At 32.8% G+C, this 17,604-nt stretch overlaps 3 protein-coding genes across 6 annotated transcripts; all 3 read right to left on the bottom strand.

The window, feature by feature from the left end:
* Positions 1-1,671: 1,671 nt before the first annotated feature.
* Positions 1,672-5,529, bottom strand: LOC117918723 (probable disease resistance protein At5g66900). Its single transcript, XM_034835578.1, has 5 exons — positions 4,557-5,529; positions 3,982-4,388; positions 3,519-3,883; positions 2,996-3,207; positions 1,672-2,884 (listed from the first exon to the last, which is right to left on the bottom strand). Exons 1-5 carry the CDS (start codon positions 5,182-5,184, stop codon positions 2,049-2,051), a joined length of 2,448 nt encoding a protein of 815 aa, XP_034691469.1. The 5' UTR covers positions 5,185-5,529; the 3' UTR covers positions 1,672-2,048.
* Positions 5,530-5,963: 434 nt separating this feature from the next.
* LOC117917463 (probable disease resistance protein At5g66900) lies at positions 5,964-8,703 on the bottom strand. Its single transcript, XM_034833751.1, has 4 exons — positions 8,337-8,703; positions 7,067-7,452; positions 6,645-6,942; positions 5,964-5,968 (listed from the first exon to the last, which is right to left on the bottom strand). Exons 1-4 carry the CDS (start codon positions 8,701-8,703, stop codon positions 5,964-5,966), a joined length of 1,056 nt encoding a protein of 351 aa, XP_034689642.1.
* A 2,631-nt stretch (positions 8,704-11,334) lies between these two features.
* Positions 11,335-15,178, bottom strand: LOC117918722 (probable disease resistance protein At5g66900). 4 transcript variants are annotated; one of them, XM_034835577.1, is made up of 5 exons: positions 14,374-15,178; positions 13,802-14,205; positions 13,340-13,704; positions 12,811-13,022; positions 11,335-12,696 (listed from the first exon to the last, which is right to left on the bottom strand). In XM_034835577.1, exons 1-5 carry the CDS (start codon positions 14,999-15,001, stop codon positions 11,861-11,863), a joined length of 2,445 nt encoding a protein of 814 aa, XP_034691468.1. In that variant the 5' UTR covers positions 15,002-15,178; the 3' UTR covers positions 11,335-11,860. The 4 variants fall into 4 exon arrangements, with proteins under 4 accessions (XP_034691468.1, XP_034691466.1, XP_034691467.1 ...); XM_034835575.1 differs by having other exon boundaries at positions 11,335-12,708; XM_034835576.1 differs by having other exon boundaries at positions 13,799-14,205.
* Positions 15,179-17,604: the final 2,426 nt, after the last annotated feature.

Raw genomic sequence — 17,604 nt, forward strand, 5'->3', positions numbered from 1 at the left:
TTAAACCATCGATGAATAATGTTTCTTATTCAATCACTTATCTAATTTTGAAATAAGACCATTACAAATAATTGTTTTGTAACACAAAGGATCAAATAAAATAAAATCTAAACGAAAATATAAAAACCTTAAAGATGAAAATCTCTTAACATACATATGAGTGTTTTACTTAGATTGGCAATTTTAGGTCAAAACTTCTAAGCATTCTCCCAACTCAGTCTATCAAATCCTTCATTGAACTAGTTATTATAAGTGTTTAGAGGTTAAGGTATGTAATCGGGGTTGTGATGTGGATGAAATTAAACCAACAAAGTTTTTCAAATTAATGAAAATCTTTTAAAGAAGCTTTGGGAGACTTGGGCAAACATTTTTTTTGGCTAAGTATTTTTGTGCCATGTTCCAAGATCGATCCAAATTTATGTAGGATCAATTTATTTTTTGTTGAATCATTTTTCAGTCATTGGATCAGGAATACTTCAACTTATTTAAATAAATATTTCTATTTTAGGGAGTGGAGAACACCAACAACTATTTTTCTCACTCCCTTTGAGGTCTAATCCAAATTGGAAGTGTTTGGTTGCCAAGAAAATTCTCCTTTGATTTCCAAATCAGTTTTTTGAAAAATGGTTGATTAATTTCTTCCATTCATCTCTTGTGTTCTTGTTGATTTGGGTTTGAATGAAAACCTATTTTCTTCTCCTAAAGATTCAAGAAAAATTAAGATTGAGTTCAAGAAAAAATTAAGATTGAGTTTAGTGTGGACTCCAAGTGTGTTTTAGAAGAAGGTGTGAAGTTGAAGTTGGAAGATGTTGATCAAGTAGTTCAAGCAGGATATGTAGACTTGAGTTAAATAAAACCTTGTACTGAGTTAGTTTTTCTTCGTAGCAGATGTTCTTGATTTCTTGTAGGCCTATAGTTTTTTATCTTTATTGATATTTTGTCATACTAAATTTTGGTGTCATTACTTTATTCTCTATCTCTTCATTAGGTAATTTTCTTTGTATTTATCTTAGCTAAAAAAATTATCATATTTTAATAAGTATATGTATAAAGAATTTGAGCTAAAGTTTGATTGTATATTCCTTGAAAAAGATGGGTAATTTCCAATTTTGTTTTTATCAAAAGTAAAGAATATTTAAGTTTGTGAATTGTGTAGTCCAACGTTGATATAATTCTTGATTGGAAAATGTTGTTCCATTAATATGTGATTCACATTTATTTACTTATTGATAGAGTGTTATGCATATAAGAAAGATTTATGTGGTGTTTGCTTTTTTACTTAATTCTAAATAGAACCTTAATGTTTAATATTGTTAAATATTATGTTGTTTATTTTTGTAGTATTTTATTTCTATTAAGTATTAAAAAATAAAAAAAAACTAATATGTTATTTTTTTTTATTTAGAAAAAACTACATATTTTAGTTTTTTTTTATTTAGTAAAAAATTTATAATAAGTTAGGAAAAAGTAGAAAAACAAACAACCTAAATTCTTAAACTAAATTGCTTTCAACAAAAAGTCAAAAAAACAAACACCATCTTAGTCTCATTATAAAAAAGAATTGATAGAAAAAATAAAAACAAAAAATTCTAAATAGGGAGAATGATTGTTAGGAGACTCCCCCTCTTCTAGGCGGTTTTGACATGCCTTGCTGTAATAGGAATTTCCAAGTTAAGAAATGCAACCGAATCCATTTTCGATCTTTGTGGTCAGTGAACTTCATAGGTCAATACAAGCCTGAGCCTTGGCCAACCCTAATCAATATCAAGTCCCGTCTTAAACCAACCTCCAGCCGGATTCAATTTTAGTGTGAAAAAAGTTCACACGAAATTTCCCTTAATGCGAACCAAAGTTGGCACTGAGGACGGGGTGCAGGAAAATGCATTCCTTGATTGAAGCCCGAACCAAATATGACAAACGGCCGATGAATTATGATATCACAGATCCTTGTAAATATTACTAGATTTCATAAGTCGAACATTGTTTGAATATAATTAGGCGTCCGGTTCAGCACTTTGGAGGATGAAAGTTTTTCAGAAACCAGTATTTTAAAGCCAATTCAAGTTGATAATTTCTTCAGGCACTGATAGGGTGAGATTGGGGAGCAAGTGCGTAGAACATTCCCACAGCTGAGCAGTCTCTTCATCGCAGATTACCCTCTCCAAATCCACGAGAAGCGTCACTGATGGTGGCAGCTCGCGCAAACCTGGGCACCTTCTCATGTGGAGCTCTCTTAGACCACGCAACTCCCCTATTTGTTTTGGCATTTTCCTTATTCGTAAACAACCAGTTATATCAAGAACGCTCAACTTGTGGAGGCTTCCCATTGAGTCTGGCAATTTTGACACCAATGTACAGGCACTAACCCTTAGCACTTCCAGATTTGCAAGCTTCCCTATCCCTTCCGGCAGTGCAGACAGCTTATGGCAGTTGCTGATGCTCAGCTTATTCAGCTGGACTAAGTCACAAAACCCTTCTGGTAATTCCACCAAGTCATTACAGTAATCAATGTTGATTTCCCTAAGGTTTAGTAACATTTCTGGGATCTGGATGGTACTACTTGCAAAAGCCTGACCAATCTTATGACACATGACTAAGGATAGCTTTTCCAGATTCTTCAATTCCATACTCGTGTTGCATAGTGTTGGAATGGAAACTTGCTCTAACCTGATTCTCTTTAGATTGGATAAGGAACTGAGAACTGAAAAATTAGTCAATTCAGCAGCACAGAAACCATAATTTGTTACTACTAGAACCTTCAGTTTATCCATTTGCTTCATGAACTCTGCCAATTCGTATTTATTTTCTGTCTGATTAAAGTTCAGTATTAGAGCCTCAGCTTCAGGAAGTTGCATGTTGCACCAGCTTGAGGAGAACATTTCATCTACAGAATATCCTATAAAGTGTCAGAAGGTAGGGAAAGAAGTAATGCCAAATACTGTATGAAATATTAGATTCCAATTATGAGAGATAGAAAGAGAGAGAGAGGGGGGACCTGTGGAGATGGACACAAGACGAGCACTTAATTGGGGCTGATTTTCTTTAGTCCACCACTCGGGGAGTCTGTTTCCTGTCAAGTCCACGATTAGTCTTTTCCTCTTTTCTATGGGCTCCTGGTTGCTCTGATAAATGGCTAGATCCCTGAGAAGATCATGCTGCATGACAAAGGCATCATTGTAGCACCAATCAATCTCATTTGCATCATTCCTGGACAACCCGCAGACATTGGTTAGAGCGATATTATGGATTGAAGAATATAATCGCAAATCAAGAAATATAAGTCTTATTTTGTTTTTGTGTTCATGTGATTTGACCATCTCCAAAACAAATGGGGTAAAAATTGCAGAAATTAGCAGGAGTTCCCCCTTCAATGCTGGCGTTAATAGATTTCTTTTCTCTTAGTGATTGTAATAGAACATTACTAATTGTATAAAATGCTGATACACAAAATTATAAGATTATCAAGAGAAAAAGGAAAAAAGGTTATTACTTTAAAGACAAATAGCAAGCCTGTGTACCTTGTGACCACAAGATTAAGCAGATTCCGAGAGCAGAGTTTCTGAAGGTTGGAAATGGCATAAATGCCGTCTTTATCTAGTTTGTGCAATTCCGCCCACATATCTATAAGAGCAGTGGCAGGGATTTTTTGGTCTTCAGGAAATGAGCCCAAGTCCATAAAACACTCCTTCAGCATAATATCCTTGTCATCAAGGGCATCTAAGCTACTCTGAAGACAATTACGCAGTTCATCTTCAGAATTGACAATGGATTCACCTTCAGATAATTTCATCAGTGTGCTTCTCCAGATCTCTACAGGCTGCCCATGGAGCGATCTGCCAACCACTTCCAGGGCCAGTGGAAATCCCTTGCAGCGCCTCACTATCTGCAGTTCAGCGCCAGCACCAAATAAGATTAGTTCTGGTTTGCAGGGAAACAAAAATGAATGCAGGTGTGATAAATTAATGTAGAGTGAGAAACCACCGTATTCACAAGGTCTTCACCGGGCATGGAAGAACCACTCCCATCCTCAGGGATTGCTGAGTGACGGAAAAGAGTCTTGGCATCTTCTTCACTCAACAATTTCAAGTTATATGTAGAACCAAATTTTGGAAATTCATTTCTAGATGTAATCAGAACCTTGCATCCCGATATTTGGAAGTTAAACTTGGTTAGGAAAGATTCCGACCCAGACCAAACGTCATCTAGGACCAACAGTATATGACCAGATTCTACTTTCCTCTTCAGCATTAGTTCCAATTGGTTGACTGCATCTTCCTCATTTTGAAACCCCGGCACTTGTTCATCACTATGCCAAAATAGTTTCTTGATGATGCCAATTAGGTTGAATGTTTTTGACACCGTGACATAGAAAATGTGCAGAAAATATTCTGTTCAAAATGGTAGAAAGAAGTGATTTAGAAATGAGTTCATACAATATTTCATTAGACCAAAAAAGAAGTTGTTTGGATGAATTTCACTTGTATAGTATGGAATATTTCATATTTGGTTTACTAACATGAAGGGAAAGAAAAGAAAGCAAGATTTTGTAGGAATACCCTTGACTTGTTGGTCGTGACAAAGCCTTTTAGCCAAAGTGGTTTTCCCACATCCTCCAGGAGCCGACACCACAATCCTTGATTCCCCATCCGTAAACAGCCACCTCTTCAATTCTTTGAGAGGCACATCTAGTCCCACCATAAAAGCCGGCGGATCAGTAGCCTCACAGGAACCCAAACTTTCATATTTAACGGAAACCCCTTTGTTGCTCCAACTGAATCTATTTGAATTGAGCAGGACCCGAATCTGCACGTTGTTCCTACTGAGTTGGGCTTGCACTTCCACCTGAAAAATTTTAAGAAGAGAGTCCTCCAAGGCCTCGATTTCATTGGCGTACCTCCAATTCTTGAAGTAGTTGCAACAAGAGACCTTGGAGCAGTTGTGGATTAGCTTCTCCCCATCTTTTAAGATTTGGATCAACTTCTCCATTTCCTCCTTTGGACGATCCAACTGGTCGTTCATCCTTTTCATCTCTAGGATACTTGGATTTATGGATTTGAGTGTCTCTTCGAGTTTTTTGAGGCTGGAGTCGAACTTGGTTGCCTTAGTCCTTGCATCTTCAACCGCCGCGAACAACTTCTCAAACACTGCTCCCAACGCAGCCCCTCCAACAAGCTCCAAAGCCATCAGTATCTCCTCACCACAACCCCCAAAATTAGAAGGAGTTTTGTGTTTGCTAGAGGAGAAAAGTTGTAGGAAACAGAAGAAATCAAGATACTTGAATAGAAAACAAGATCCAATCTGAGCCCTAGTTTTAAATTCCCCTCAAAACAAAACAATATTACAACATACAGATTCGAAATCAGACGTTGGTTTCTCCCTTCTCCTACTGTGTTTTGGCTAGTGAGCTCTGGAACTTGAAGGTAGCCAAGGAGTTTCCACTGTACTTCATGGAAATTTTGGGAATCCACTGTGGTGGACTTTATGTAGACTTGAGAAATGAGAAGGCAAACCCTTTACCTACTGCTTCACTCATGCTCTTCCTTAAATCAATATTCTTGACTTCTAGTATGCGTTATCCGTACAACTTAAGAGGGGCGCACGCCATAATCTTAGTGGGGGACACAATGACACATTACTCCCTCAAATTTTCAAAAAATAAAACTTTTCTTATATTTATTTAGAAATTTTTTAATATTGAAAAAAAAAAAGTAAAAATGCAAATTTGCCCCTCTAAGAAATTAATTTTGTGTGTAAAAAAAAATAGATAAGTATGAATATCAAATAGATTTTATAAAATATTTTATAAAATTTTATTTAATATTTATAAAATTAAATTTATTATAAAATAAATTTTAATAAAAATATTTTTTTTATAATTTTTTATTTAATAATATGTTTTTGTTGGTTTTGTTTGATTTTGATATTTTTTAAATGTTTCGACTTTTACGTTTAATAAAAATTTGCTAATCTGCAAATAATTACACATTATTCAATATATATTATTTAATTATTGATAAATTTTAATTTTATTTAAATATTTGATATTTTATCAAATATATTTTTTATCTTAAGTTTTAACAATAACTTTATATTCATTCACAACTTTTAAATTAAAATTTTATCACTATCAAGCCTTAGTTATTTAAAAAAAAAAATCTAATAAATTTATTAGTGAAATTATAAATTATTTTAAAATTTTCTCCACAAAAAACATTTTTAAAAATTATTTAAGATGTTTTAACAAGATTTTTTTTACTATTTTTTTTAAATTACAAATATTATTTGAATTTTCTGATAAACTTTTTAATAAAATCAAAAACTCTCTTTTCAACATTTTAAATATTTTTGTTAATTAATTTGATATGTTATAAATTCTTCTTTCCTTTTATAATTAATATTAATAATTATTTATAAAATTTTTAAAGTCTAGTCTCAAAAATTCTCCCCTTTTATATGGAGCTATTATCATTTTATATTTTTTAAAATAAAAAATAAGAAGTATTCAAACAGACAACTTAATAATTCAATTCTTTGTCTTTAATTATTATTAGTGTTTATTAAAATTTATTTGAAATTAAAAAAAAAAAATAGCACACTGTAAATACGAAGAAATGATGAAGAAAACCCAGATGAAGAAGGCAAACTTGAGAGGAAATACAAGGGAAAGTGCAAAAAGGCATCGCTGTAGCATCCATCAATCTCGCTTGCATCATTCCTGGTGAAGTCCATAAAACACTCCTTCTGCATAACATCCTCGTCATTTAGGGCGTCTAAGCTACTTTGAAGACATTTACGCAGATCAGTTTCAGAATCGACAATGGATTGACCTTCGAGTAATTTCATCAGTCGGCTTCTCCAGATCTCTACAGGCTGCCCATGGAGTGATCTGCCAACACTTCCAGGGCCAGTGGAAGTCTCTTGCAGTGCCTCACTGTCTGCAGACTGCAGTTGAGCACCACTAACAAATGAAATCACTTGTGGTTTGGAGATAAAACAAATGAATGCATATAGATGAAGTATACGTGCAATGTAGAGTGACAAACCACCTTCGTCACAAGATCATTACTGTGTGTGAAATAACAGCTTCCATGCTCGGGGTTGCTGAATGACGAAAAAGAACCATGGTATCTTCCTTATTCCACAATTCCAGGTTATATGTAGAGCCAAATTCTGGAAATTCATTTCTTGATGTAACCAGAACCTTGGATTCTGATATCTGGAACTTGAACTTGGCTAAGAGGGATTCTGATCCACACCAAACATCATCTAGGACCAACAGTATAGTACCAGATTCTGCTTTCCTCTTCGGTTTCAGTTCCATTTGATTGACTGCATCTTCCTCATTTCGAAACTCTGGCACTTGTTCATCCTTGTCCCAAAATAGTTTCTTAATGATGGCAATTAGGTTGGGCCGTTTTGATACCGTGGCATACAAAATGTGCTTAAAATATTCTGTTCAAAAATAGGAGAAACAAGTAATTCCTATGTTACATGGGTTTGAGTGCGGAAAGGTGTCTAGGTTATGTCAGATCATATACATCCCGAAATTTTAGTATAAGGGGTGAGTCTTTCTATCTTCTACTATTAATAACCTTATCTTCTTTTTCTAGATTTCTAAAGCTTTTATGTATTAACTTTTTACTATATTAATTGTTTTTAGATCCACAAACCATACATAAGTATCGTAATAAGCAATGATAAAAAAAGGTGTATTTGCACTAGTCATACATGCTTCTTAACATGGTATTTGCAAATACAAGTTGCACAAATAATGACCCATTTTTTCATATTCATGGTACAATGCATGCATCTATTGGTAGAAGAATCATGGTATATACTTTCGTATATTAGCTAAAGCTTTGTTTGGTAGTATTCATAAATTAATAAATATTAATTTATCTATAAATCAATAAATTATTCATTTATGATCCCATTAAAACAATAATTTTGTTTTATTCCAAGACTATTATTTTATATGAGTCTTACTATAATTTAAATTTTTAAAAAAAATTATTGACTGATTTTGCATTTTATATTTATTATTATAATTTATCTTTAAATTTTATCTATTATAGTTTTAAAAAAATTAACAAAAAGATAAAAGGGTTGGCTAGAAAAAAAAAATTAAAATTCTTTATTTTTTATTATAATTTATTTGATGTTATTATATAAGTATGATTTTTTAAAAAATTAAGCACTTTTAATATATTGTCCTTTTTACTTATAAAAAAAATTAAGTAGAAGATAAAATAGCGAAATAAATGTATTTGAAGCAATCTAAAAGTAATATTAAAAAATTAATAACAAAAAGTGGTTTTCCCACATCCTCTAGGAGCCCTGATCGATCACAATCCTTGATTTCCCATCCTCACACAGCCGCCTCTTCAATTCTTTGAGAGGCACATCTAATCCCACCATAAATTCCGGTGGACCAGGAGCGTTGCAGGAACCCAAGTTTTCATATTCATCCGAAACCCCTCTGTTATTCCAACTGAATCTATTTGATTTGAGCATGGCCAGAATCTCCATAACGTTCCTACTGAGTTGGGCTTGCACATCCACCTGAAACAATCTAAGAAGAGAGGCATCGAGGGCTTTAATTTTATTGGCGTACCCCATCCTCTGGTAGCAGTAGCAGCGAGAGCAGTCTTGGATTAGCTTCTCTCCATCTTGTAAGATTTGGATCAACTTCTTCATTTCCATCCTTGGACGATCCTATTCGTCGTTCAACCTTTCCATCACTTGGATAAATGGCTTTATGAGTTCGAGAATGGCTTCGAGTTTTTTGAGGATGCAGTCGAACCCGGCTAACTTTTTACTTGCTTTTATGACCGCCCTTAGCAAACTCCGTATTCCTGCTCCCAGAGCAGCCCCTTCAACAAGCGCCAAAGCCATCGATATCTCTTTACCACAACCCCCAAAATCAGAAGGGGAGTTGTGTCTGCTAGCTGAGAATAGAAAGTAAGAGAAAAATGACACTACTATTTGAAGTCATTGAATGCAGAATGCATGAAATCAACATGAGACATTCTCTCAAGTAGAGAAGAAAGGATCTCAAGCTTGTTAGAAGTTATTTGTACATATTATTAAAGTTTTAAAAACTGCACTGTATCGACTAGACTGTCAACCTCTCCTATTCGATTGGCTTAGTTGAGTAGCTTATGAGTTAGGCTGGTGTTGAACCATTCGAGCTGGGCAGATTGATCGGTTCTCTAATCAATCAACTCTTATTTAACATAAAATGATGATGGGTTTGCACCTTTTGGCCCAATAATGCTAGCAACCTACCACTGCACCAACTTGTTAGGCTTATATCTGTTGTAACGTGTTTATACAACCTATCAACTTCATATTCTTATACATGGGACTGCTTATAAGGTGCGAAAAAGAATTTTTGTGTTAGGAAGACTCGAGCCGCAAGATAATTGAACCATTGAGCTATGAGATCACTTTTATTTGATATTGCTATAAAATATAACACACGCACATACATACGCGTGTCTATATATATAAACAAACATATATGTTTACCTTCACATTTAATTTTATAATGATGAGTATGAAAATATTACAAGTTAAATAATATAATAATTTTTAAAAATTATAAAATAATAAGATATATAACCTTTGAAATGTAGATAAAATTAAAAATTATATTTTTTTCTTTCATATTAAATATATTTTTACACTTAAATATTATACATGTTTTATTTAATAAAATTAAAAAATATTAATATATTTATTTTTATTTTTATTATTTAATTTAACAACATCGTAAAAATGAAATATTATTAAAAAATTTAGAGTATATATATATTCTTTCAAATGTGTTTCAAACACCGACCTAACCATTGAACTATCAATGAATAATATTTTTAGTTCAATCACTTATCTAATTTTGAAATAAGACTATTACAAATAGTTATTTTGTAACACAAAGGATCAAATAAAATAAAATCTAAAAGATAATATAAAAACCTTAAGGATGAAAATCTCTAAACATACCTGTGAGTGTTTTACATAGATTGGCAATTTTAGGTCAAAAACTTCTAAGTATTCTCTCAACTGGGGTCTATCAAATCCTTCCTTGAACTACTTATTCTAAGTATTAGAGGTTAAGGTATGTAGTTGAGGTTGTGATATTGATGAAATTAAATCAACCAAGTTTTTTAAATTAATGAAAATATTCTAAAGAAGCTTTTAGGATCAATTTATTTGTTGTTGAATCATTTTTCGATCATTGGATCAAGGATTCTTCAACTTATTTAAACAAATATTTCTATTTTTGGGAGTTGAGAACACCAATAACCGTTTTTCTCACGTCCTTTGAGCTCTCTCTGTCTCCCATCCAAATTGATAGTGTTTGGTTGTCAAGAAAGTCCTCCTTACTTTGATTTCCAAATTAGTTTTTTGATTGAGCTTTTTGAGAAATGGTTGATTCATTTCTTCCATTCATCTCTTGTGCTCTTGTTGATTTGGGTTCAAATGAAAACCTATTTTCTTCTTATGCAAATTCAAGAAAAAACTAAGATCAAGTTTGGTGTGAACTTCAAGTGTATTTGAGAAGAAGAATGTGTGAAGTTGAAGTTGGAAGGTGTTGATCAAATAGTTCCAGAAGGATATGTAGACTTGAGTTAGGTAAAACTTTATATTGAGTTAATTTTTCTTCGTAGTAAATGCTCTTGATTGCTTATATAGGTTTATAATTTTTTATCTCTCTTGATATTTTTTTCACATTAAATCTTAGTGTCATTACTTTATTCTCTCTATATCTTCATTAGTTAATTTTTTTTGTGTTTATCTTTGCTAAAAAAAAATTACCATATTTTAATAAGTATGTTTATAAAGAATTTGAGCTAAAGTTTGATTGTGTACTTGAAAAAGTATGATAATTTCCAGCTTTGTTTTTATTGGAAGTAAAGAATATTTAAGTTTGTGAATTGTATAATTAGACATTCATATAATTCTTGATTGGGAAATGTTATTACATTCATTTGTGAATCACATTTATTTACTTATTGATAAAGTGTTGGTGCATTCATTCTTACATATGATTTAGAGGACTTTTTTTTTTTTCAATTTTTTTTGAAGTAATTTGCTTTCAAACTTTAGATTGTTTGTTTTTCTATTATTTCATGATTTATTATATATTTTTTTGTTGAATAGAAAAAATCAAAATATTTGACTTTTTCAAAATAGAAAAAATATTTTGTTTGTTTTACCTTACTTTTTAATGTTTAATTGAAATAAAATATTAAAAAAAAATAAACAATCTAATATTTAACACTATTAACCATTAAAATTATATTTAAAATAAAGTAAAAAAAAACAAACTCCAAACGGAATTGATAGAAAAAATAAAAACAAAAAATTCCAAGTAGGTAGGATAATTGTTAGGAGACTCCACCTCTTCTAGGTGGTTTTGATATACCTTGCTGTAATAGGAATTTCCAAGTTCAGAAATGCAACCGAATCCATTTTTGATCTTTGTGGTCGATGAACTTCATAGATCAATACAAGCCTGCGCCTTGGCCAACCCGAATCAGTATCAAGTCCCATTTTAAACTAACCTCCAGCCAGATTCAGTTTTAGTGTGAAAAAAGTTCACACGAAATTTCCCTTAATGCGAGCCAAAGTTGGCACTGAGGACGGGGTGTAGGAAAATGCATTCCTTGATTGAAGCCTGAACCAAATATGACAAATGGCCGATGAATTATGATACCACAGCTTCTTGTAATTATCACCAGATTTCACACGTCGAATAGAGCTATAATTATTCAAACAAGTCCACCTTGTTTGAATATAATTAGGCGTCCGTTTCAGCACTTTGGAGGATGAAAACTTTTCAGAAGCCAGTATTTTAAAGCCAATTCAAGTTGATAATTTCTTCAGGCACTGATAGGGTGAGATCGGGGAGCAAGTGCGTATAACATTCCCACAGCTGGGCAGTCTCTTCATCGCAGATTACCCTCTTCAAATCCACGAGATCCGTCACTGATGATGGCAGCTCGCACAAACCCGGGCACCTTCTCATGTGGAACTCTCTTAGACTACGCAACTCGCCTATTTGTTTCGGCATTTTCCTTATTCGTAAACAACCAGTTATATCAAGAACCCTCAACTTGTGGAGGCTTCCCATTGAGTCTGGCAATTTTGACACCAATGTACAGGCACTAACCCTTAGCACTTCCAGATTTGTAAGCTTCCCTATTCCTTCCGGCAGTGAAGACAGCTTATGGCAGTTGCCGATGCTCAGCTTATTCAGCTGGACTAAATCACAAAACCCTTCTGGTAATTCCACCAAGTCATTACAGTAATCAATGTTGATTTCCCTAAGTTTGGGTAACATTTCTGGAATCTGGATGGTACTACTTGCAAAAGCCTGACCAATCTTATGACACATGACTAAGGATAACTTCTCCAGATTCTTCAATTCTATACTGGTGTTGCATAGTGTTGGAATTGAAACTTGCTCTAACCTGATTCTCTTTAGATTGGATAAGGAACCAAGTACTGAAAAATTAGTCAATTCAGCAGTGCAGAAACCATAACTTGTTACTACTAGAACCTTCAGTTCATCCATTTGCTTCATGAACTCTGGCAATTCGTATTTCTTTTCTGTCTGATTAAAGTTCAGTATTAGAACCTCAGCTTCAGGAAGTTGCATGTTGCACCAGCTTGAGGAGAACATTTCGTCTACAAAATATCCTATAAAAGTGTCAGAAGGTAGGGAAAGAAGTAATGCCAAATACTGTGTGAAATATTAGATTCCAATTATAAGAAATAGAATGAGAGAGAGAGAGGGGGGACCTGTGGAGATGGACACAAGACGGGCACTTAATCGGGGTTGCATTTCTTTAGTCCACCACTCGGGGAGTCTGTTTCCTGTCAAGTCCACGATTAGTCTTTTCCTCTTTTCTATGGGCTCCTGGTTGCTCTGATAAATGGCTAGATCCCTGAGAAGATCATGCTGCATGACAAAGGCATCGTTGTAGCACCAATCAATCTCATTTGCATCATTCCTGGAGAACCCGCAGAAATTGGTTAGAGTGATATTATGGATTGAAGAATATAATTGCAAATCAAGAAATATAAGTCTTATTTTGTTTTTGTGCTCATTTGATTTGACCATCTCCAAAACAAATGGGGTAAAAATTGCAGAAATTAGCAGGAGTTGGAATCCCCCTTCAATGCTAGCGTTAATAGATTTCTTTTCTCTATAGCAATTGTAATAGAACATTACTAATTGCATAAAATGCTGATACACTAAATTATAAGATTATAAAGACAAAAGAGACAAAAAGTTACTGCTTTAAAGACAAATAGCAAGCCTGTGTACCTTGTGACCACAAGATTAAGCAGATTCCGAGAGCAGAGTTTCTGAAGGTTGGAAATGGCATAAATGCCGCCTTTATCTACTTTGTGCAATTCCGCCCACATATCTATAAGAGCAGTGGCAGGGATTTTTTGGTCTTCAGGAAATGAGCCCAAGTCCATAAAACACTCCTTCAGCATAATATCCTTGTCATCAAGGGCATCTAAGCTACTCTGAAGACAATTACGCAGTTCATCTTCAGAATTGACAATGGATTCACCTTCAGATAATTTCATCAGTGTGCTTCTCCAGATCTCTACAGGCTGCCCATGGAGTGATCTGCCAACCACTTCCAGGGCCAGTGGAAATCCCTTGCAGCACCTCACTATCTGCAGTTCAGCGCCAGTACCAAATAAAATTAGTTCTGGTTTGCAGGGAAACAAGATGAATGCAGGTGTGATATATTAATGTAGAGTGAGAAACCACCGTATTCACAAGGTCTTCACTGGGCATGGAAGAACCGCTCCCATCCTCAGGGATTGCTGAGTGACGGAAAAGAGTCATGGCATCTTCTTCACTCAACAATTTCAAGTGATATGTAGAACCAAATTCTGGAAATTCATTTCTAGATGTAACCAGAACCTTGTATCCCGATATTTTCTTAAACTTGGCTAGGACAGATTCCGACCCAGACCAAACATCATCTAGGACCAACAGTATACGACCAGATTCTACTTTCTTCTTCAGCATTCTTTCCAATTGGTTGACTGCATCTTCCTCATTTTGAAACGACGGCACTTGTTCATCATTATGCCAAAATAGTTTCTTGATGATGCCAATTAGGTCGCATGTTTTTGACACCGTGACATAGCAAATGTCCGTAAAATATTCTGTTCAAAATGGTAGAAAGAAGTGATTTAGCAATGAGTTCATACGATATTTCATTAGACCAAAAAAGAAGTTGTTTGGATGAATTTCACTTGTATAGCATGGAATATTTCATATTTGGTTTACTAACATGAAGGGAAAGAAAAGAAAGCAAGATTTTGTAGGAATACCCTTGACTTGTTGGTCGTGACAAAGCCTTTTAGCCAAAGTGGTTTTCCCACATCCTCCAGGAGCAGACACCACAATCCTTGATTCCCCATCCGTAAACAGCCACCTCTTCAATTCTTTGAGAGGCACATCTAGTCCCACCATAAAAGCCGGCGGATCAGTAGCCTCACAGGAACCCAAATTTTCGAAGTTATCGGAAACCCCTCTGTTACTCAAACTGAATCTATTTGATTTGAGCGTGACCAGAATCTCTACGTTGTTCCTACCGAGTTGGGCTTGCAATTCCACCTGAAAAAAATTAAGAAGAGAGTCCTCCAAGGCCTCAATTTTATTGGCGTACCTCCACTTCGTTAAGTAGCTGCAACAAGAGACCTTGGAGCACTTGTGGATTAGCTTCTCCCCATCTTTTAAGATTTGGATCAACTTCTCCATGTCCTCCTTTGGACGATCCAACTGGTCGTTCAACTTTTTCATCTCTAGGATACTTGGATTTATGGATTTGAGTGTCTCTTCGAGTTTTTTGAGGCTGGACTCGAACTGAGTTGCCTTATTGCTTGCATCGACAACCGCCGCGAACAACTTCTCAAACACTGCTCCCAAAGCAGCCCCTCCAACAAGCTCCAAAGCCATCAGTATCTCCCCACCACAACCCCCAAAATTAGAAGGAGTTTTGTGTTTGCTAGCTGAGAAAAGTTGTAGGAAACAGAAAAGAAATCAAGATACTTGAATAGAAAACAAGATCCAATCTGAGCCCTAGTTTTAAACTACCCTCAAAACGAAGCAAAATTAAAACATATAGATTCGAAATCAGACGTTGGTTTCTCCCTTCTCCTACTGTGTTTTGGCTAGTGAGCGATCTGCACTTATAAAGACGAGCAACGACGCGTCTGGAACCTGAAGGTAGCCAAGGAGTTTTCACTGTACTTCATGGAAATTTCGGGTATCCGCTGTGATTGACTTTATGTAAAAACGAGAAGGCACACGCTTTGGGACAAAATAAGTCTTTTCTATTAAATAACATAAGTTATAGGGAGTGTTTGATGGGATTTTAAGAAGTTTTTATATCATTTTTAATACTTAAAAAATTTTATATTTAAAATATTAAAAACATTAAAAAGTAATTTCTAAAATTACTACCTAATACGCTCTTACCCTCTTCACAAAACTCAAAATAGCCCTTTTAATGTAAACACGACATAAAAAAATATAATTTTTTTAAAATTTAAGTTAAAGCTTAAATCGATAGTTAAGGTTTTATTTTTGAATTGAAGTCTAATTATTAATTGAAATTTTATTTTTTAATTAAAGTCTTAATTGATAATTGAGGTTTCAGTTTTTATTTTTTTTAACTTTAAAATTTAATTAAAAATATAAAATTATAAATTATTATTGAAATTAAAAATATATATTTTAATAATAAAAAATTGATATATTTAAACTTAATGGTCTAATATTATTTCAATAAAGATAAATTGATAAATATAATAATAAATAAATATTTTATTTATCAATAAATTAACAATCTTAATATAATAAAGTTTTATGATATATAAATAAGATATAAAATTATATAACTTATTAATTTAAGATATTTAATTTGTTGTATTTTTAAGATATTAATTTATTTATATTTTGAAAATTTTATCTTTATTGAAATAATAGTATTATCTTAAATTTTCATATATAGATTTTTCATTATTTTAAAATATATGATTATAATTTTATGTAAAAAAAAGACCTTGAAGATATATTTCAAAATTAGTTAGCTAAATTAATTAAAGAAAATCTATAACAAAAGGTAATTTTTAATAGTTTCATGATAGTTACAAAAAAATATCTACTAAATATTTATATAGTTGGGAAAAAAAAAAAAAAAAGTCTCTTCCTTTTTATAACAAGTATTATATGTGATATAATTTAAATTAATAGATTATATAATTTGGTATTTGAAAACTTAAACTTAAAAAAAAAATATATATATATATATATATATAGTAATAAGGAAGCTGCTTTTATGTTCAGCAACCTCGCAAACGCGGCAGCAGGGCGCTTGTTCCTTTCACCTGCTGAACATAAGTTTGGCAAACTCGCAAACGCGGCAGCAGAGGGCGCTTGTTCCTTTGGCAAACTCGCAAACGCGGCAGCAGAGGGCGCTTGTTCCTTTGGCAAACTCGCAAACGCGGCAGTAGGGCGCTTGTTCCTTTCACCTGCTGCTTTCCGATTCTTTAAAAAAACTCCGACACTAGGTTGACCCTTGCTTCACTCAAGCTCTTCCTTAAATCAACATTTGGAAAGTGCTCCGCCCCTAGGGTGAGAACTTGACTTTTAGTCTAGAGAAAATGTACGGAATTCAACAACAAAATTTTTTTTCAAGCGGGGACGTAGCCCTTTTACCTTTTCTCTGTTTCAAAAACAGTTTTTGGTACTCCAAAAAAAAAAAAATATATATATATATATATATATATTTGATTACGGAAAAGAAAATATGATGTTTGGATAAAATATCTTTTAACTGTTTTTATTTATTTTTTAAAAATATTTTTTAAAATAATTACATAAATTTAAAAAATGATTAAAAATAAAGTATTATAAAAAAAAAATTTAAATATATTTAAAAATATAACAAATAAGTTAAAATTATTTTAAATTTTCAAATAGGTCTTTTTTTTAAAAAAAATATCGTATAACAGTTTTCAAAACATGTTATCAAAATCCATTTTTTACATCAGTTTTAGAAACACTTCCCAAATAAATTCTTATTTTCAACTTTTTATTTTTATTTTTATTTTTATTTTTAAAATAAAAATTATTAAAGAAAATGAGAGAATTTTTATACAAAACTTACCATATACCTTTAAAAATTACCTTTTTAAACCTTAAAATTTAATATAATAAAAAAATTCAATAGCTTGAATTTTTTTTATCTTTTAAGTTTCTAAAAATTCCTCTATTTTATATAAAAAGTACTATTATTTTTTATTTTTAAAATAAAAATTTTCCATTTTTTGTTATAAAAATAAAAATTGTAACATCTATGTAGAATATTATAAGTCTTAAACAGCTTTTAAAATTATTTGTTTTTTTTATTGAAGTCTACAAATTTCTCCACTTTTATATGGAGCTATTATCATTTTATATTTTTTAAAATAAAAAAATAAGAAGTATTCAAACATACAACTTAATAATTCAATTCTTTATCTTTAAATATTAGTGTTTATTAAAATTTATTTTAA

This window comes from Vitis riparia, chromosome 7 (assembly GCF_004353265.1).
Source record: "Vitis riparia cultivar Riparia Gloire de Montpellier isolate 1030 chromosome 7, EGFV_Vit.rip_1.0, whole genome shotgun sequence".
NCBI lineage: Eukaryota > Viridiplantae > Streptophyta > Magnoliopsida > Vitales > Vitaceae > Vitis > Vitis riparia.

What these genes read in the sequence shown, in the direction of transcription:
- LOC117918723 (XM_034835578.1), bottom strand. Translation starts at nt 5,184, where the DNA reads ATGGCTTTGGAGCTTGTTGGAGGGGCTGCGTTGGGAGCAGTGTTTGAG. An exon ending in TCACGACCAACAAGTCAAGG is followed by an intron (nt 4,389 to 4,556) that starts GTATTCCTACAA and finishes CATTTTGAACAG; the next exon opens with AATATTTTCTGCACATTTTC. An exon ending in CTTAATCTTGTGGTCACAAG is followed by an intron (nt 3,208 to 3,518) that starts GTACACAGGCTT and finishes CGGGTTGTCCAG; the next exon opens with GAATGATGCAAATGAGATTG.
- LOC117917463 (XM_034833751.1), bottom strand. Translation starts at nt 8,703, where the DNA reads ATGGAAATGAAGAAGTTGATCCAAATCTTACAAGATGGAGAGAAGCTA. An exon ending in AAGGATTGTGATCGATCAGG is followed by an intron (nt 7,453 to 8,336) that starts GCTCCTAGAGGA and finishes ATTTTTGAACAG; the next exon opens with AATATTTTAAGCACATTTTG. An exon ending in AAGCTGTTATTTCACACACA is followed by an intron (nt 6,943 to 7,066) that starts GTAATGATCTTG and finishes GCTCAACTGCAG; the next exon opens with TCTGCAGACAGTGAGGCACT.
- LOC117918722 (XM_034835574.1), bottom strand. Translation starts at nt 15,001, where the DNA reads ATGGCTTTGGAGCTTGTTGGAGGGGCTGCTTTGGGAGCAGTGTTTGAG. An exon ending in TCACGACCAACAAGTCAAGG is followed by an intron (nt 14,206 to 14,373) that starts GTATTCCTACAA and finishes CATTTTGAACAG; the next exon opens with AATATTTTACGGACATTTGC. An exon ending in AAGACCTTGTGAATACGGTG is followed by an intron (nt 13,705 to 13,798) that starts GTTTCTCACTCT and finishes GCTGAACTGCAG; the next exon opens with ATAGTGAGGTGCTGCAAGGG.